Source organism: Dermacentor variabilis, chromosome 2, assembly GCF_050947875.1.
Source record: "Dermacentor variabilis isolate Ectoservices chromosome 2, ASM5094787v1, whole genome shotgun sequence".
Classification (NCBI taxonomy): domain Eukaryota; kingdom Metazoa; phylum Arthropoda; class Arachnida; order Ixodida; family Ixodidae; genus Dermacentor; species Dermacentor variabilis.
The window spans coordinates 96,678,713-96,697,557 of record NC_134569.1 but is presented as its reverse complement, the minus strand read 5'-3'; the positions used below and the strand labels follow the sequence as shown (position 1 = coordinate 96,697,557).

Sequence of the window (18,845 nt, the reverse complement as noted above, 5' to 3'; positions counted from 1 at the left end):
TGACAGTAATCAGCATGTCTGTTTGACCTTGAAAAGACACAAACTTGCGCTTACTCTAGTGGGCGCTCACCTTTCTCCATCAAGTCTTTCGGCAGACAGAGATTGTGTGACATTTTAGATATGAGTCCTGGTCTATGGATTATTATTGGGGAAATTAACGCACATCTTTCACTTTAGGGAAGCATCAAGGTGAATTCCACAGGAAGAAACTTAGTTTCCTTTGCATGCGACCATGAGGATCGCTGTCTAAACCATGGCAGTGTTCACGTTTCTGCGCGGCCGAACGAACAGTAGTTGTTTAGACTTAACTTTTGTCTCACGATGCCTCACTCGCGGCGCCCATTGGTACGCAAATATACAAATCGACGGAAGCGACCACCATTGCTACCTACCTGGAGATAAAAGGCCTAATCAAATCGATTTCATCAAATTTTAAACAAACAGTAGATTGACCCGTCTTTATATCACTTATGGAAGACTCATGCCGCGGAGGCTTTTCGTCCACACTGGACATTCAGATCGTTAAGGCCATGCAAGATGCTATGCGTTCATTTAGGGCATTGGAGAAATACACAGATTTTGAGGCAGAAATACAGAGCCTCCGTTCAATCCACCGGAGAGCGGAACGACGGCACAGGTGCACTACATCGGTGTACAACCTTAGATAGACGAGACGCATTCAGAAGAAAATTCAGCGTCGCCTTGCTGTACTGCGAAATCAATGTTGGAAATTTTTTGTGAGTCTCTAGATCTGCGTAAACCTCTGTCGGTTGTCTGGAAAACAGTCCTCGGACTTGGAACAGCTCCGCAACAGCGCCGTCCATTTAAATCTCTAGCTCTCCATCAAGGACGCCGGGAAGTCGACATAGTCGAAGATTACTGCGCAAGGATCGCGGGCCCGACGTTCCAGCCCGGCACACCTATTCCTATTGTCCCCCCTGGCTCCTGAGATCCTCGTAAGGACGCTCCTTTCTCCATCGAAGAACTGGAGGCCGCACTTGCTGGGCGCAGACGATCTTCGTCACCAGGATCCGATGGCATCACGTAGTCTGCGTTTGCGAACCTTGGTCAAGAAGCCAGATATGCACTTCTTGGCCTATACAACACATCATGGAGTGACGCCCTGGTCCCTACCACGTGTGAATCCAGTCGCCTTCTTCCACTCCTCAAGCCAGGCAAATCTCCATTGGAATTGTCATCTTATCCAATCGCACACACCAGCAGTGTCGGCAAGGTAATGAAGAGAATGATCCTTACAGGGTTAGAATGGTATTTGGAATTTTACAACGTCTATCCAGAGGTAATGGATGGCTTTCGACGCGGATGCTTGTCTGTAGATAGCGTTATTGACCTTGTAACCTATGTACAGCACAAGAAACGTCTACAACGAATCACTGTGGCCTTATTCCTTGGTGTTAAAGGTGCCTACGACGATGTAGATCATCATGCAATTATGAACGCCTTAGGATCTGTAGGGATTGGGGGACATGCCTCTCGCTGGATACGCAGCTATTTGAGTGGAAGACCTTTATTTTTATTTTGACTTAAGATGGACCGACGTCGTCTAGCTATACCATTCGTGGTGCACCACAAGGCGGAGTACTCAGCCCTACCCTGTTCAACCTGGTGCTCGTCGTTCTGGCCGATTCGTTACCGCAAACTGTACAGCTATTCAAATATGCAAACTATATTTGCGTGTGGGCTACAGGAGTGACAAGCGTACAACTTCGCGCACGACTTCAGAAGGCTTCAACGGCCGTGTCAACATACCTAAGAAGGCAAAGCCTGGAGCTTTCTCCTGAGAAGTGTGCACGCGTTGCTCTTAGTAGCAAAGCGATGGCTTCGTATGCATTCCGGATTAAGGACCAAACTGTACGATACAGACGAACGCACCGCTTCCTTGGCGTCATCATTGATGGGGACTTGTCTTCGAACCCTCACGACTCGTACATGACAAAGCCTTTGGCCGCCATCGTGGACCTTCTTGCATTTCTCGGCGGGGAGTCATGGGGCGCAGCTCTACCATCATTGATGCAACTATATAAAGCACTGTTTTTGGGCTTCCTGCGGTGCAGCTTACCTGTACTAGGAAATACGTCATCATTGATAGGGACATGTGTTGGAACCCTCAAGTCTCGTACATGACAAAGCGATTAGCCGCCATCGTGGACCTTCTTGCATTTCTCGGCGGGGTGTCCTCGGGCGCTGCACTACCATCAATGCTACAGCTATATAAATCGCTCTTTTTGGGCTTCCTGCGGTGCAGCTCACCTGTACTAGGAAATACTTGCACTACAGATATCCGAAAACTTCAAAGTGCGCAAGCACAAGACCTCAAAACTTGTCTCGGTCTCCCCAAAACTACGTCATCGATTTCGACAGTGGCTGGCCATTGCTGGAGACACTCCTTTGACAGTCTGTATAGATACAGATGTCCTGAGAGCACCGATCCGACACCTGAATCGGATTCCCTCACACCATCTTGCATGCTTGATAGAAAAGAGGCAAGATTCAACATTTGCCAAAAGTATTGTAAGACATCAATCCTACACGCCACCACAATTAACGCCTGCTACACTATTATGAGACCCATTGTGACGTCTGCACCAGCCGCAAGTGCAATTGAAAATTCCGGCCATCAAAAAGGAAGCTGGAGCGCCGTTTCAAGCTTTGAAGCAACCAACTTTGGGACACGTTCACAACGTACACAGATTCCGCAAACATGTCTACACAGATGATTCGGTGAAACTCAACAGCTCTGCTGTTGCAGCCATCTTCCTGGCAAAATCTGAATAAATCAAATAAAAACTTCAGGTGTGGCCCGACTGACGGGTGCAGAACTTGCGGCACTCCGTGCTGCACTTGATTTCATTGATCATACACCCGCAATAATGGATGGTCTTTAATTACTCCAAGGCAGCTCTTCTGTGCATACAAAGCCCAATGCGCCATGGACCCAATGAACAACTGGTCTCAAAAATTTGACATATATATCCTCGCAGCCATGACAAGGGACGCAACATACTCTTTCAACGCTTCGAGAATATTACTGAATCAGCGGTAATGAGCACGCCGACGAAGCCGCCCGATCTGCGCATGAAAGTGGTCAACGAGTCTTCATTCCGCTTACACGAACAGACGCTGCGTCTGGGCTGCGATTGATGTCCCGTGAATGTACTTTGCCCCTGTAGGACTCGAACGTTTTCACCATGTGTCGTTTGCGTTCGTTGTCTCCGGATATAAGGATGCATCTACCGCAAGGGTTAACACGACGTGAACAGGCCTTAGAAGGGTGATAGTGTGGGCTAGTTGGTTTCCCATTTTAGATTGTGTGGTACAGCGCGAAGCAGGGACAAGGGGCGCTAGAAAAACGAGAACAAGCGAGGAAAAAAAAGTAAACAGACCATGCTGTACCGTCTGTTGCTAGGCGTTGCTTTTACGAACTCATATGCATTGCTTACTGTAATGGCAAACAGCCCCATGTGCGACACATGCAGCAGCGATGAGACGCTCGCACACATTATCTGTGTGTGCCCGTGATATAGTGCCCAGAGACAAGTGATGTGCAGAGTGCTGGACCAGTTGAACAATCCTCCACTATCAGAACTAAAAGCGTAAGGTCAGGGCTCCCAAAGAACAACCGAGCTGAAGGCCTTACTCGCGTTACTAAGGTTCCTGCGGTCTACGGGCCTTCACGATAGACTTTAAAAACGCCGCCCCCTACCGCTCCATACCGCAGGCGGTTTGTTTGTGCCCGTCTCTCTTTCACTCTCTCTATCTCCCCATTCCACTTTTTTTCACTCCCTACTCCTTCCCCTCGTGCAAGATAGCCAACCGGAACAACATCTGGTTAACCTCCCTGCCTTTCTATGCATCCTTTTCTCTTTCTCTTTCTGGTCCGCTCGTTCATTTGCTGTTATGAGAGTATAACTGGGAACCCACTAAAATGCAATTTCATTACCGCGAGTTCTTGAACATGTGTTAACTCAGCAAGTCTTCCATGTTATTTTACTGTGGGAACTTTTTGCTTCAACGTTGAAAATAAGGTCAAGAGCAGAATGCGAATATGTGTAAACTACCCACTAACCTGGATAGACTTGCCGCAAGAAACCTCGCCGCTTTCAAAATCGCGTAGAGTTCTGCCATCGTCGGTACCGCAGCACGACAGAGATTAAACATGTGTTCTACTATTGAAGTCGGTATATAAAGAGCATACGCTGTACGGCCTCTAGTGCGCAATCCATGTGTGGGCGCCTGTTTTGGTCCAGCATGGTAGTTGTAAATTTGAAATAATAGTACTAATTTTCCCGCGATGACTGGTGGAGCGTCACACTTTTTTCTTCATTCCCTCGGTGTTTACAAAATCTCGTAGCTAATAATAATAATAATATTTGGGGTTTTACGTGCCAAAACCACTTTCTGATTATGAGGCACGCCGTAGTGGAGGACTCCGGAAATTTTGACGACCTGGGGTTCATTAACGTGCTCCTAAATCTAAGACACGGGTGTTTTCGCATTTCGCCCCCATCGTAATGCGGCCGCCGTGGCCGGGATTCGATCCCCCGACCTCGTGCTCAGCAGCCCAGCACCATAGCCACTGAGCAACCACGGCGGGTAAAATCTCGTAGCTCTGGATATATCTGGCATGGCACTGGTGCATCATAGCGTTGAGAGAGAGGGAGTGGAAGACAGAGAGAGATAAGGAAGGCAGGGTTGTTAACCAGTCAAGAGTCTGGTTGGCTACCCTACGCTGAGGGAAGGGAGAAGGGGAAGAGAGAGAGAAAGGAGAGAGAGGGTATAGAGACGTGCACAGACAGTCACCGAGTCAAAGCCGCTCGTGCAAACCAGACGTTCTGAGAAAGCACAAAAGCGCCTTCACTGCCTTCTGAGCCGATGATCGGTGGAGACGGTGCTCTAGAACTGTCTATTCACTCAGATAACGATCATCTAGTTTCTTCAGTGTGTTGGACAAAGATTGTTATTGTGCTTGAAATGGAGGACAGTGGCACAAAACGTGGTCAACGTTCTCCTCGCATCTGCAAACGTCACATGCAGGACTATCAGCCATTCTAACTAGTGCTGAATAAGCTTTCGTGAAGGCAACTCTATGCCACAACCGACACAGAAGAGATGCTTCGCGCCCGGCTGGAGGTCCGAGTTGCTATGGAGGGTTTAGTCTGTGCAGTCTTGTGCGCCTTGTATGTGCGGTATTCCACTCTACTAAAGAGAGTGTACCTGCTAGACTGCGAAGTTCTCTCGCAGCGTCGGTGCTTGAGAGAGGAATGGAGACGCAGCGGTCTTCTTTGGCGTCCGAGCTGCCTTATCTGCGTCATCATTTTCAGTGATACCGCAATGACCTGGTATCCATTGATGGGAGATATCATGGCCTTTTTATGTCAAGTGATGGACAAGTTCCACGATTTCGCACGTGAGCTGATCGCGAGTTCCATGTCGGAGAAACGACTGCACACATTGCAAGGTCGGCCTTGAATCGCAGAACACTGCCCATTTTCTAGGACTTTCAGCATTTTTCACATGAAGCGCGTCGCGGAGAGCCGGGAGCTCTGCAGCTGTAGACGTAGTAATATGACAAGTCTTGAACCGCCGGGTTAGTCCCATTGTTGGCATAACTACAGCGCCACTGAAACTCGTTGATGTAGTTGATCCATCAGTATAGACGTGTGTGTAGTCGCTTTATTTCTCGTACAAGAGAACTAAAGTAAGTTGCTTGAGTGCTGATGACGGCAAATCCGACTTTTTCTGAAATCCTGAGATTGTAAGGTTTACTGAATACGGCTCACACACCATGGAGGAATCGAAGCTCTTGCCGCAGGTGCATAACCTGACCTGAGATAGGCACGGTACGCGAAGACAGTTGCACTGAATGTCGTGTGGGGCCTTTCTGCTGGGAGACTTGCGAGGTGGTGGGTATGGGTCTGAGCGCAGTGTCTTATGTGCCCACGCATTGTCTCAATCGTAGTGAGAGAGAGAGAGGAATATAGGAAGGCAGGGATGTTAACCAGTCAAGGGTCTAGTTGGCTACCCTACGCTGGGGGAAGGGAGAAGGGAAAGAGAGAGAAGGGAGAGAGAAGGTGTAGATACGTGTACGGACAGTACTTGAGTTAAAGCCGCTCTCGCAAACCAGGCGTTCTGAGAAAGCTCAAAAGTGCCTTCGCTGCCGTCTGAGCCGATGATCGGTGGGGACGGGGCACTAGTAATGTCTGTTCACTCAGAGGACGATCATCAAATTTCCTGAATGCGTTGGACAAAGATTGTCTTTGTGTTTGAAATTGAGTACAATGGCACAATAAGTGGTCAATGTTCTCCTCGCATCCGCAAACATCAATGTGCGTTCTAATGGTGTAACCTTGAGCAACTGCAATAACTTCAGTCGTTTACGCCCTCCACGGTAGACCAAGGCATATATTGAGGGCTTGGGAATGGATGGTTTGGATTATATTCAGGTTAGTTCTACAGGTGTTGGGGATGACCAGTAGGCTGTACCGCAAGAATCCAGTAAAGAGGACCCTGTATAGTGGTAGTATATATTGTAGTGGCACTCACCGGGCCTTTCTTGCTAAGAACTTAAACATATGGCGAGTTCCTGACAGGCGTTTTCTCACATAATTCCCATAAAGGTCCAGGGAAGATTACTGTCAATGACCACACCCAAAAATCTACGACTTGCGCTGTATGAGATCAGCTGTCCGTCGACGAATACCCCGTACGGCGACATTGATTTCCTGGACACCACCACCAATGCCACCACTGCACACTTTTCACATGTTATATGAAGTCCTTGTTCTCGAAAATAGGATTATGTTAAAGTGGCTGCCTTCTGATGCCGCGCGCGAACCTGCAGTCGCGTCACACCTGACGTCCAAATACAAATGTCATCGGCATAAATGGACGGCCTAACGGGGCATGGAAAGGTGTCAGCGAGTCCAATAATTGTTAGATTGAAGAGTGTTGAACTCAGTACCCCGCCCTGAGACACCCCACGGTTACTGCAAGGCTGGGAGTTTGGGTCACCCTCGGTAAGCATGAAAAAGGATCTCTTATGTAGATAGCTACTAATCCAGAAATAGGCCTTGCCGTCAAGTGCTACTACCTCCAACACGTTGAAAATCGCTTCGTGCGTTACGTTATCGTATGCTCATTTAACCTCCAGAAACAGGGCAGCAGATAATCGTTTGCGTGACTTCTGGTGTTCGACGTACGTCACCAAGTCAATAACGTTATCTATGGAAGTACGGCCATGCCTGAAACCGGCCATTGCATCTGGATATACCTGGTAATATTCGAGGTACCATTCAAGCCGTGCTAGAGCCACCCTCTCCATTTGTTTTCCGCTGCAAATGGCAAGCGAAGTTGGTCGGTATGATGCAATTTCTACAGGAGACTTGCCAGGCATGAGCAGTGGAATTAGGCGACTGGTCTTCCATTCCTGGGGAACCGTACCTGTCTGCCAGGAGCTGTTGAACAAGAGCAGGAGATCATAGCGGTAAAAAACGGGAACGACTTATTCGCATCCGACCAGTTGTGAATATTATTTAATTCTTAATGAGCATTAATTTCTCTGTGGCAACAAATTCAATTGTTTGTGTGGCACTGATGCTGAGTAAGTATACAAAAAAAATATACTGCAAAGTCTTTCTTTCCCTCAACTCAGTGACTGGAGGCTCTCATCCTTCTGTGATGACTAGTGTGCGCGACGTTATCTTGGCAACTCAAAGACAAAGTCGGGCTTCTTACAATCAATAGATGCAACTTGTCTTCTGAGCGTCATATGCAATGGAGTACTGGTAATCAATATCCTTAACCTAACCATGCTAAAGCGACGTGAATCTTCAACAGGTTACCGGTGAATCGACGAGGGTGGCGATATGGGCTTGGTGGTTGGTCATCATGAAATAGTATCTGTGTAGCTTAGCAAAACACGGACACAAATAGAATTGGAGACGAAGACAAGCGCTAACTATGAACAACGTTGTTCATAGCTAGCACTCATCTTCTGATTATCGGTGAAGTTTTCCCATCGAGCTTGATATAGATATTTTAGAATTGCAATAATCCGGTTTGCTTTTCTTTTATAGTTCCAATTGTTGGGTCCATACTAAATGCAGAGAAAACATAACTTGAAGAAAGGGATAGATTTTGAGGATTTTGACTGCTTCCGACTCATGACCATCAAGACAGGTGTTAAAATTCTCAAGGCCTTTTAGTGCGAACGCTAGAACAGCTGAAATTTCAGCAGGCAAGCTGATTCCCCGTTTCTGTAGTCCTGTGAGAACTCATTTGCTTCGTGAAGCGCCTCTTGCAAGGTTTCTTCTATGACCTAAACTGTTTGTCCCCGTTTACAAATGCAAATGTCGTCTGCATACGTTTAGTGACAGATATTCGGTCAAACCGGTACTCTTGCTCCTTTTGGAGCAGTCACTGTATACCTACCGAGTTTACCAAGTGGCTAGCCGATGGCAGCGCGAAGGCGAATTAATTTACAAGTCAAGACGTGGAATGTTGACTAACCAAACCAAGTGTGTAAAAACACGTAAGAGAGACGATGCATTATGAAAGCGTTGCATCATCGTGTGACCATCAAGTGAATATCACCTTTCCCTTTCGTGAATCTCTCATCGGGCAGTACGTATAATAGTTACAAACAGCATGCACCAAACGTACAAATGAGCGAATATGCGCATAAACAAAAGGAAGTGGCTCACATTCGGCAATGATCTCCAGAGAAGGAACGAAGTAGTCGTCGCAGATGTATCCCAGGACACCGCATAGGTAGATGACTATGATGAAATGAATGACCACGCCTCCTTGTCGCCGCTCCTCCTGGGTGAAGAAGTCACCAGGGAAGTCTTCGATCGAAGGCCGCACGCATTCCGGTCGACCCTTGCTATCTTGCAGCAGTCGTCGACCTGTGCCGGCAGTGGGCGATCAGAGACGAAAACGTTTAGCATAACGCTACGAAGTCCATCAACTCCTTCCACAATACTGCATGTAACTTAATGAACAAGATGTTATTTTTAACTGTGCATACCGGGAAAGAGAGAGAGAGAAAGGCAAAGGAAAGGCAGGGAGGTTAACCAGAGCTTTGCGCACAGGCAGTATCGCAATCCATTAAGCGTGATACATGGGAAGGTAGGCTACATTAAAGCTGTGGCTATAATCAGTCACATTTACTGATCGGAGGTGGCGCGAATGATAGGAGTAAGGAAGAGATCATATAAAAAACAGCAATAACAGCTCCATGGTTCTCATACTCTGCAAAGCTGTAGAAAAGTATTACTGGTGATGGTTTGCTTTCAAAAAGTTTTTTGATCTTGCTCTTAATTTTTGAGGCCAATTTGTTTTTTTATTTATTGCATATTTGAAGCGCTTGGTGAGAAGTGCTTTCAAAACATTCGTTTGCCTGTTATCTTTGAATGTAGTACAATCAATACCAAGAATGCAAAGGCCAGTCAGCCGTTGCGGACAAATGCCGTCGGCCCTTTACTTTCAACCACATACATAAAACCACAATTTCTTTTTCTTGCACTTACCTTGCTCATGATGTGCTCTTATGCAATCGCCATCAGGACAAGTTAGTTTCGCATACGAAGGTTATATTACATTATAAGCATAACGCTTATTTGTTCTCGTCGAAGTCGTCAAATGACTTCAAATCAGCCTTCCTTGGAAGCAATAGTTGCGCCAAGGTCTGCCATCTTGAGCTCCAATATTATGCGAAAAAGCCACTCCCCGTACGCATAGGAGCTATCAGCATTTCTTTTTTTTTCTTTTTATTCGTCATCACTCTGTGAGTACAAGTCGATCACTGACCTCACGTGTACGCGCCTGCATTTTACGCTTACGGGACTTATCGTCTAATGATTACTGAAAATTCGGCATGTGAAAAACATACACACACCGGTGCATGTCGACAGCCCCCGTCTGTGAGCCTTTCCTATTTCTATGCAAAGCGTCAAATGCTACACTAAGTTCCTATATGAGCTATTAATATTAGGCATACACGAGCTCACGGCTAGTGCCAGCTAAACTACTTGAATGCGCGTATTCAACAAACAGCGCTCATTGGCATCACAGCTTACTTCCCCAAGAGACTTGCGCGGTTTGAAATTTCAGAGACCACTTTTCTGGTCGGGCACACACGTGAAGATAGCCCCTTTCAATCGGCGCATTCGTTTTGCGACTTCGAGAAAACATTTCTTTTTGTTTTGTTTTCATGACCTCACTTCCCCGCACTTGTTCACAAGAAGTGTACGAAGATGCATGTACAAGATCGGCGCCGTTTTGGCAGTAGCCGCTTGAAGAGCAATTACGACTGCGGGAACAGCGTGCTTTGTTATTTTAAGGCACCTAGCGAGCTAAAAAATTTATGTAAGGAGCATTAGCGCATAGGTACTACGGGTGAAAGTTAGCCGTCCATACACGCATGAAATTCCGTCACTCCACGCGTGTTGAAAATCGTTCTTAGAACCACACTATACGTTGCGTCGTCGTCTCCACCGCCCCTCGCATACGTTTATGAATGCTTGCCAACGGAAACATTCCGTCAAAAAGGTGCAGTGTCCCCGTTAAATAAACAAATCAGCCTGCACGTGTTTCGGTAATCTCACATACTCACCAAATATGCTAGAGCCCGATGCTGCGTATTCCAGAGAGACTAAGCCATTGTCGATCTTCGCTGAAATCGCATTGCGTGAACCGCGTCTAGAGAGAATCTCACCAAAGAAATCCTCGTTAAATCGTGTGTTTCCCTTCATCTGTTTCCATTCGAGAGGAAGCAACTGCCTAGAACTGCCGCTTACGCTTTCGTTGTGTGTTTTCGTCAGCGTTCGGACACCGCATACGGCCACCAGAAAATCGTCAGTTGACAAAGTCTAGTTAACCTCCTTGTGTTTCCTCTCTCTCTCTCTCTCTCTCTCTCTCTCTCTCTCTCTCTCTCTCTCTCTCTCTCTCTCTTTCTCGCCAGTAGAATGCCCTCCAATATGCTTTTTTTCCTTTTTCGTATTTCACATGCACTTCACTAAGGCCAAATCATACCAGTCTGGTATCAATCCACATCGCTCCCGTGAGAATGTTACGAAAAACAGTAATATATTGGATTGCATTCGGAACTATTTCATAAGAGACTATTATTTACCCTGTAGTGTTTGTTTGTCCACAGACATATAGGTTTAAGCTGGAATACTAAGCGGGGAGGTTAGGAACGACACGCTTCTCATTACTTTACCTTTTCAGAAAATTAAAACTGTTCTTTTGGTGTTTTTATGTTGTTTACATAAAATAATCATATATTTCCTTGTTTAATGCTCCATCGTAAAACGCATTTATCCCAATAAACCCAAGGAAATTAGTTGCAACATAAGTCTGCTTCTTAATACGTTTGCAATACCCAGAAATTTTGGACATTGCCCCCGCGAACATCTGTGGATCTTCGCCGCAATGCAACAGCTAGCTCAATGGGCAGCATTTCTTTGAAAAGGATCTTTGAAAAGGACGATCAAATTTCAACAGCTTAGAGTTGGCAGCATGTTATTAGGAGGGTAAGCCTTCCTAAAAACATGCATATTTACGGCACTTTGTTGTAACTTTCTCGCTGCGTTATAGCAGTTTTAATCCTGACCAATATTATATTATAACGAAGCAAAGTACTAAGTGACTAAGTACAGTAAATACGCATTTTCATAAAACAGCGCACGCTCTTGATGTTCGTAACTTAAAGTTGTCAAAATTAGGGTGGCTTTCTGAAATGTCAGTTTTGGAAAATGCAACCGACTGAGCTAGGTCAGTGCACTGCGGTGAAGTTCTGCATATAGCTGAAGGGGCAATGTCCAAAATTCACAGATATATAGCATTTTTGGATAGCTGGCCCTTACTCTGGAGCCAGCTGCCCATAATTCACAGCTATTTTATTTTTTATTTATTATTATGGGGTTTTACATGCGAAAACCACTTTCTGATTATGAGGCACGCCGTAGTGGAGGACTGCGGTAAATTTTGGCCACCTGGGGTTCTTTAACGTGCACCTAAACCTAAGCACACGGGTGTTTTCGCATTTCGCCCACATCGAAATGCGGCCGCCTGGGCCGGGATTACATCCCGCGACCTCGTGCTCAGCAGCCCAACACCATAGCCACTGAGCAACCACGGCGGGTAATTCCCAGCTAGTAAAGGAGAAATATCTCTCGTTTGGTCCCTGCTGACCACAAATACACGTGTTAGACAGCCACGTGATAGCGCACTCTCTTGCGACCGAGGTCATGCATCCCATTTCTTATCGCAAATCGACTATTTTAAACAGCGTCGACTCGACACGTTTCTCGCGGCAAAACAAAGAACGTGCGTTATGAGCCAACTCCACGTAGGCACGAAGTGATAGGCAATAAAAGGCCGATTTCCGAAGCCCAGAAGTGAACCCTTGACTTCTGCAAGCGTCGCTGGCCACTGTCCACAGCAAACATCCTAAGATAAGAGAGCGGTTCCCGCTGGACCCTATTACGTCATTCGTACTCTTGTGTGCGATCCCGCAGAGTTGCCGGTGTGGTGCGGACATCACGCGCGCTATCATTTTGGCGAATTGTGCTTGCCGTTAGCGGCTATCCAGGAGCGCCGTTCCAGCTATCGACAAAGAGAGCGCAGCAGACAGAAAATAGAATAGCCACCTCTACGGCCGCTACATCGCTTACGCGCACAATCCGCGTGCGCCGAAGATAACATCGCCACCGTCAATGGAACAACGCTCACCGACACCGCAAGTGACACCGCTTCGTGCCGTCCCCATGCTGCACACGTGAGCACTGCTATCCGTAGTGCGCACACTCATGACAGTGTATGGTGGACAATGCCGCAGGTGAAAAGAAAAAGAAAATCACGTTTGGTTTTTATTGTTATTCTAGAATTTTCTCGTGGAAGATTCACATTTCTGCGCTAGTTTGTGACAGTTTCGGTTGTTATGAGCTGGTCTAGGCTTTGTCCGCGCGAGTCCTCCATGCGGTTTTCATCGGTGCAGGGACGATTTCCAGAGAAATCGCACAAACAACGGCAGTACAGGCAGTGGGTTGAAACTTTGCAAACAATGAGTAGAACACCTGCACCGGCGTGTTTCTTCATCGTGTCTGGGAGATTATGGAAGACAGCAACTGACAAATTTCAACCACCGGCGGTTATGTTTCTTGATAGAGCGGGCGCCGCGGTGTCCTGTCCCGCAGAATGTTTCTAGCATTCATTGCGTAAACTTCTGCAACCTGCCGTGGTGGCTTAGGGAGGCCTGTTGTGATGCGCTGCCAAGCACGAGGTCGTGGGATCAAACTCCAGCCGATGCGGCCACGTTTCGATGAAGGCGAAATGCAAAAACGCCCATGTCCCGTGGATTGGGGGCCCGTTAAATATCCTCTGGTGGCCAAAATGAAACCGGAATCGTGTACTACGCCGTGCGTCGTATCAAATCGTGGTTTTGGTATGTAAAACCACACAATTCAGTTCAATAAATTCAATTCAAACTTCTGCAGACGAGCGATTTCTGTGGACTCCAGTATCAGAAATATGAGAGAGAGAGAGAGAGAGAGAGAGAGAGAGAGAGAGAGAGAGGGGGGGGGGGAAAGGCAGGGTGGTCAACCAGGTGAGAGTCTGGTTTGCTACCCTACACTGGGGGTAAGGAAAAGGGGAATAGAAAGGGGAAAAGATGGAGAGAGTGAGCACTGAGTGTACGTGGGAGGATGCACAGGGACACTATAAGCGGTATCTCAGCCCGCGCCGCAAACTTTATGTCGTGCAGTGAGTGACTAGCGAAAAAAGAAACAAACAAAATTAGTAGATCCATGCGAACTTCCGATATTTACTTATCTATCTCATCTTTGCTGATGAGATAAATAAGTAAAGATAGGAAGTTCGCATCTATCTACTAATTTTGTTTGTTTCTTTTTTACTTCATTAGATCACGGTCTTCCGCCCCCGGCGCGGGTGCGGCCCGCGACTACGACAACGTAGTCCCTTCGGACCAATTAAAGTTTCTTGTCTGTCTGTCTGTCTGTTAGAAGGCTCTCTCCTGCACAAATGGAAGCGACAGCTCGCCAAAGAGCGCTGTTGTCAAAAGCCCTGCTAGTCACTCACTGCACGAGAAAGTTTGCGGCGCGGGCTGAGAGACCATCACCTTGGTGGTCCAAGGGGCTCACCAATGTTTTATTTGCAAGCGGGATTACGACGGGATATGTCTTAACCACCTAATTAGGCAGTTCACCCTCGTATTAGTCAATTTACATAAATTGCAAACAGTGACGGATCGTTCAGGTTCCGATGATTGACAAGCTCCGCGCACTGCAATGCAAGGCTGAAAGAAAGAATGGTATAGCCCTCTGTCGGCGACACCTGAAATCATCTAGATAAGGCACGAAAATTAATTTTCACGCTGTATAAAACCACGGAGACAGAGATTGAGAAGAGGAAGGCAACTCACCACGTCGCAGGGCATGCAGAACCTTATTAATTTCGTTGCTTGAGCTAAGTAGTTCAAAGGCAATTGTACATATAGGGTCACAAGTATATAGATAGCCAGTAGATGTTTATCTGTAGACATTACATGGACAACATTCAATAACATGCGTAAAGTGTTAAGTATATACTGTCTATAATTTGGTCTGTACGATTTGTCTACCGGAAACCTGTAAACCGTATCGTCAAACGTCCGTAGACTTTCTCTAGACTACCCGCCGCGGAGGTTCAGTGGCTATGGCATTCTGCTGCTGAGCATGAGGTCGCTGGTGCGATTCCCGTGCGCGGCGACCGTATTTCAGTACGGGCGAAATGCAATAATGATCTTAGGTTTAGGTGCACGTTAAAGAACCCCAGGTGGCCAAAGCTGATCTGTAGTCATCGAATACAGCAGCCCTGACAAACCACTACGCAGTTTCTGGGCGTTAAACCCAATAAAAAAAAATTTAAGAAAAAGATTTTCTTACACTGTCCAAATAAAATTTGGAAAAAGGAACTTTGCAGTAGTGACAACATATCACTTCGTTTACTCCTATCCAAGATCACAGCAGCTGCAGAGTCTTCCGAAAACCGACAACGGCTCCCGACGCCACCTCTGATTCACCACGTTTCTTTGTTCTTTCGCTCTCTTTTCTTTCTAGTTTTTTTTTTGTATACGCCAGACCGAAATCGTCATTTGAAAACCTTATGCTTTTCAGGTGAATGGGATCCTACTAGGTTGTGTAAATTCTAGCAGCTTTGTCTACCCCTTCAAGTCTTGAAAGAGTTACCGCGCTTTCTAACTGGACAACAATTTTTCAATACCGCAAAGTTCCGAAACAATCTCTCCCTATTTTCTAGGGTACGAGAGGAAAAGGTAAGGTGCGGGCGGTATTTTAGGCTGGGGCACCAGTACTACAATAATAGACCACCTTAACCCGTTCTTCAAATCATCTCGCTTCAGGAAGTTGTTCGAGGGCCACTGCTATTGAAGTGACTGGTATTTGTTGTTGTATTGACATTTATAGACGGATTTCCTCTCCAGCTTCAAGTACATTCGATTTAGAGTTACCTACCTTAAAGTTACGGTATATCATGCTCATAATGCCTCAAACCGGTTACCACGTGTCCTTGCATTGCTTCATCCGTTATTTTATGTGTTGCCGTTATTGCTCGTGGTAACGATAAATGTACTGACCGACGATCGAAAACGACTTAGGTGACTTGCTGAGTAAGCTGTATTCGTTTAGTGCAATTGCGAAAGTTAGTGATGAGAACTTTGAAGGTATAGGATGCAGCCTAAGGCATGACGTAGAATACTTCCCGTGCCTTCATACTTGCGCGAACGAGACATTTGGTGGCGGTTCCGCCTCAGCGACCCCTTTCCTGGCACTTTTCAGTGGGGCTTCAAAAAAGTCTTACAACCAAAATAATTAAAGTTCATCGCAATCCTCCTAAATCCACTCAAACTAAATTAGCTGCAGCGCTGTGTAGAATTGGGCAAGTATAGGTTAACGTTAATTTTTGACACAACGCAAAGGGTACTTCATTCCTTGTCGTTCGACCCTTTCACGCTTTCTCAAACTGCTTCGAAGTCTGAAGAGAACCGTTGGAATTTGCCCTGCATATTAAACAGAAGTCGAAGACAACTACGTATAATCCCCGCGTAGGGGCCGATTCAAAATTAACAATACAGAGAAAAAGAGCAATGGCTTATGAAACGTGCGCGCGGTTTTTTCTCTCTCTCACACATTTTCTGCGCTTTTCACGCGCTTTGTGTAACGCTTGCAAGTCGCCCAGCACAACGGCCTGTATATCGTGCGCCCGAGCAGCGGCGTCGCGAGCGCGCACTGATATCACGAGAAGTCGTGGAGGCATTCGGCGTTTGTTCCGGAATACTATGGCCGGCACCGTTACGAAATTGATAGACTGATCGAAAAGCTGGCTATCTTTTCGGGACACGTTCTCGGTGGTGAAGCTGACGCCCCATGCCCTGTTTTGCAACGGCCTCGCTCTATCGCAACCTGCAGAATCGATCGGCAACGGTCCGAGGGCCGGACGCGCTGATAAGCAAAACTGATCGGGAGAAAGTGCGTCGCCTCGATAACACTAAAGTAAGTCGGGAGTTGGTGCGTAACTTCGTTTCTCGGGAGAACTGGTTACGCTGAATCTTAGCCGAACGAAGAAAGTGCGCGCCTGCGATGGATGCAAATTGTGCAACCGAAGATGCGCGCCGCCCAGGTTTGTAAAAGCGCATTTTATGTTTGGTCTTTAGAAAGAACGAAAAGCCCATCGACACACTTGCACTTAATAATAATAATAATAATAATATTTGGGGTTTTACGTGCCAAAACCACTTTCTGATTATGAGGCATGCCGTAGTGGAGGACTCCGGAAATTTTGACCACCTGGGGTTCTTTAACGTGCACCTAAATCTAAGCACACGGGTGTTTTCGCATTTCGCCCCCATCGAAATGCGGCCGCCGTGGCCGGGATACTTGCACTTGCAATAGCAGCTTCGTTATAGCAACTTAACTGTTATCTCAAGCGGCATAACAATAACACATTTAAAAAGAACACGGTGGCATTAGCGCCGGAATTTCGCGCAAAGTATAGCGTCACGCGTAGCGTGCGTCTCCGTCAGAACATGGAATGCGCTCACCAAGGCGCAGTGAAACTTCTCGATACGATTTTGTGCTAACTCGTTTGTATGTATGCATGTGTATAGGTTTCTTGTTCGCTCTACATTAATGACACTCCGGTACGAAGCAGTTAAGAGCACCAGTTTCGAAAAACCTGGAATGCTCTCGGCAAACAGCATTCTTCCGTTCAAATTACCGCTGCGTTAAATTTATGCAGCGGGAAAAATTGAATAACATTCCGAACAGGACAGGCACCACAATTCGATCTCTTGACGTTCAAATTATATAGACATTGCATTCTTTTTCATTTTCTTTTAACGTCAAATTCACGATATCTGCACTTCGTGGTAGGCCATATTAAAATGCCTTTGAATGTGCATGCGAAGATTAACTTCATGCGCATCAATATCAATGAAATTCGAACATTGTAACGTCCACACACACACACACTCACACACACAAAGAATGGGGCGCGATCTACACGCTCCCGACGATTATAACTTCGGCATATTTCTGCCGACAACATTTTTGTCAATGTTTGCATGAGAAATACTGTCCGCGGTTGTTCCACTGCACAGTTTGCATTCCTAAACCAAAGTACAACGTTCAGGCCTGGCTTGTGGTTAAAGAAGAAAGGCAGAAATCTTCTTTTAAGAAATTGGGCCTTCAAGTCAAGACGCACAATGAATTATCAACATTTCAACAAAAAAGCGCAGTCATTTGCCGAAAGTCTTCAACGAGAGCTTTATAGGATGCTCGCGCGACTTAAGAAGTAGATTACGACTACTTTCGTCCCGCCGTCGGCAAGAGATAGGGAAAAGTAGCGAGCATCCTTACTCGAAGTCAAAAGCTGTCCGTCTTCCAGGCGCGCCGCATGGGACGAGGCCTGCTGTCGCTGGAAGAACGCGAACTGGACGATCACGAACACGGGCACAAGCCAGAGGAGGCGTCGTCGTTTGCCGCTCAAGCGCGGCAGCGAGGCGGCGAGGTTCGAGGGCCGCGAGAGCCCCGTCCTTCGCGTCCCAACGCTCATCGAGTCCGGCATGGTCACTTCCAGGCCATATACGCCCAGTCCAAATTTTCGTCTTGCCCAGATGGCAAAGCCCGCAGCGGCGCTGCTATGCGTTGTGGCACCGTAGCGAGCGACTCATACGCCTGCACCAGCGTCTACCTTTCGCAGTCACCGGACAGCGCGGCCCACACCGCGTGCGCGTGCCTCCGTGCTCGCTCCCACTCCCGTCCCCGCTACGATATGGCAGCGGACGCTAGTGCGTCATCAACTGGGCTGATGCGATACCCGCTGGCCGCCGTCCGTCGTTCGCAACAACCCGCCCCCCCCCCCCTCGCACCCAACTGCCTTCTCGCACCCTGTGCGGTTCAAATGGTCGAGCGGTTCCAAACACAAGGCTGCATTGTCTGCGAGCCCGCCCTTCTCCCGCCATCGGGTCGTGGACTTTGCCGCAGATATCGTCCCGCTGCTGCCGTCATCGATTTCGACGGCCGATTTCGTTTCCTTTTTTTCGTAGTACGGTCTCCGAGTAGTAACACTTGGCTGGAGCCCGCGAGCATTGGTCTGCGGATCAAAGAACGCGAGCTAGTGCGTGGTTGTCAGAGCCGGTGCTTGCGCGCAAATGGGCAGACGCGAACCTCATACATGCTTCGAACCAAGTATACCTACGTCCCGGTCAGATGTATACTAGCGTACTTTCTTTGCTGAATACG

General features: G+C 47.2%; 1 protein-coding gene across 1 annotated transcript in view; it reads right to left on the bottom strand.

Moving 5' to 3' along the window:
• The window catches only part of LOC142572351 (sodium/potassium/calcium exchanger 5-like), a 41,082-nt gene extending 22,648 nt beyond the window's left edge, over window positions 1-18,434 (bottom strand). Inside the window, exons 1-2 of the mRNA XM_075681403.1 lie at window positions 17,961-18,434; window positions 8,724-8,927 (exon numbers count right to left, since the gene is read on the bottom strand). Coding sequence (XP_075537518.1) covers window positions 8,724-8,927; window positions 17,961-18,168 — 412 coding nt within the window. The 5' untranslated portion in view covers window positions 18,169-18,434. The remainder of the gene's footprint in view (window positions 1-8,723; window positions 8,928-17,960) is intronic.
• Between the last annotated feature and the right edge of the window lie 411 nt (window positions 18,435-18,845).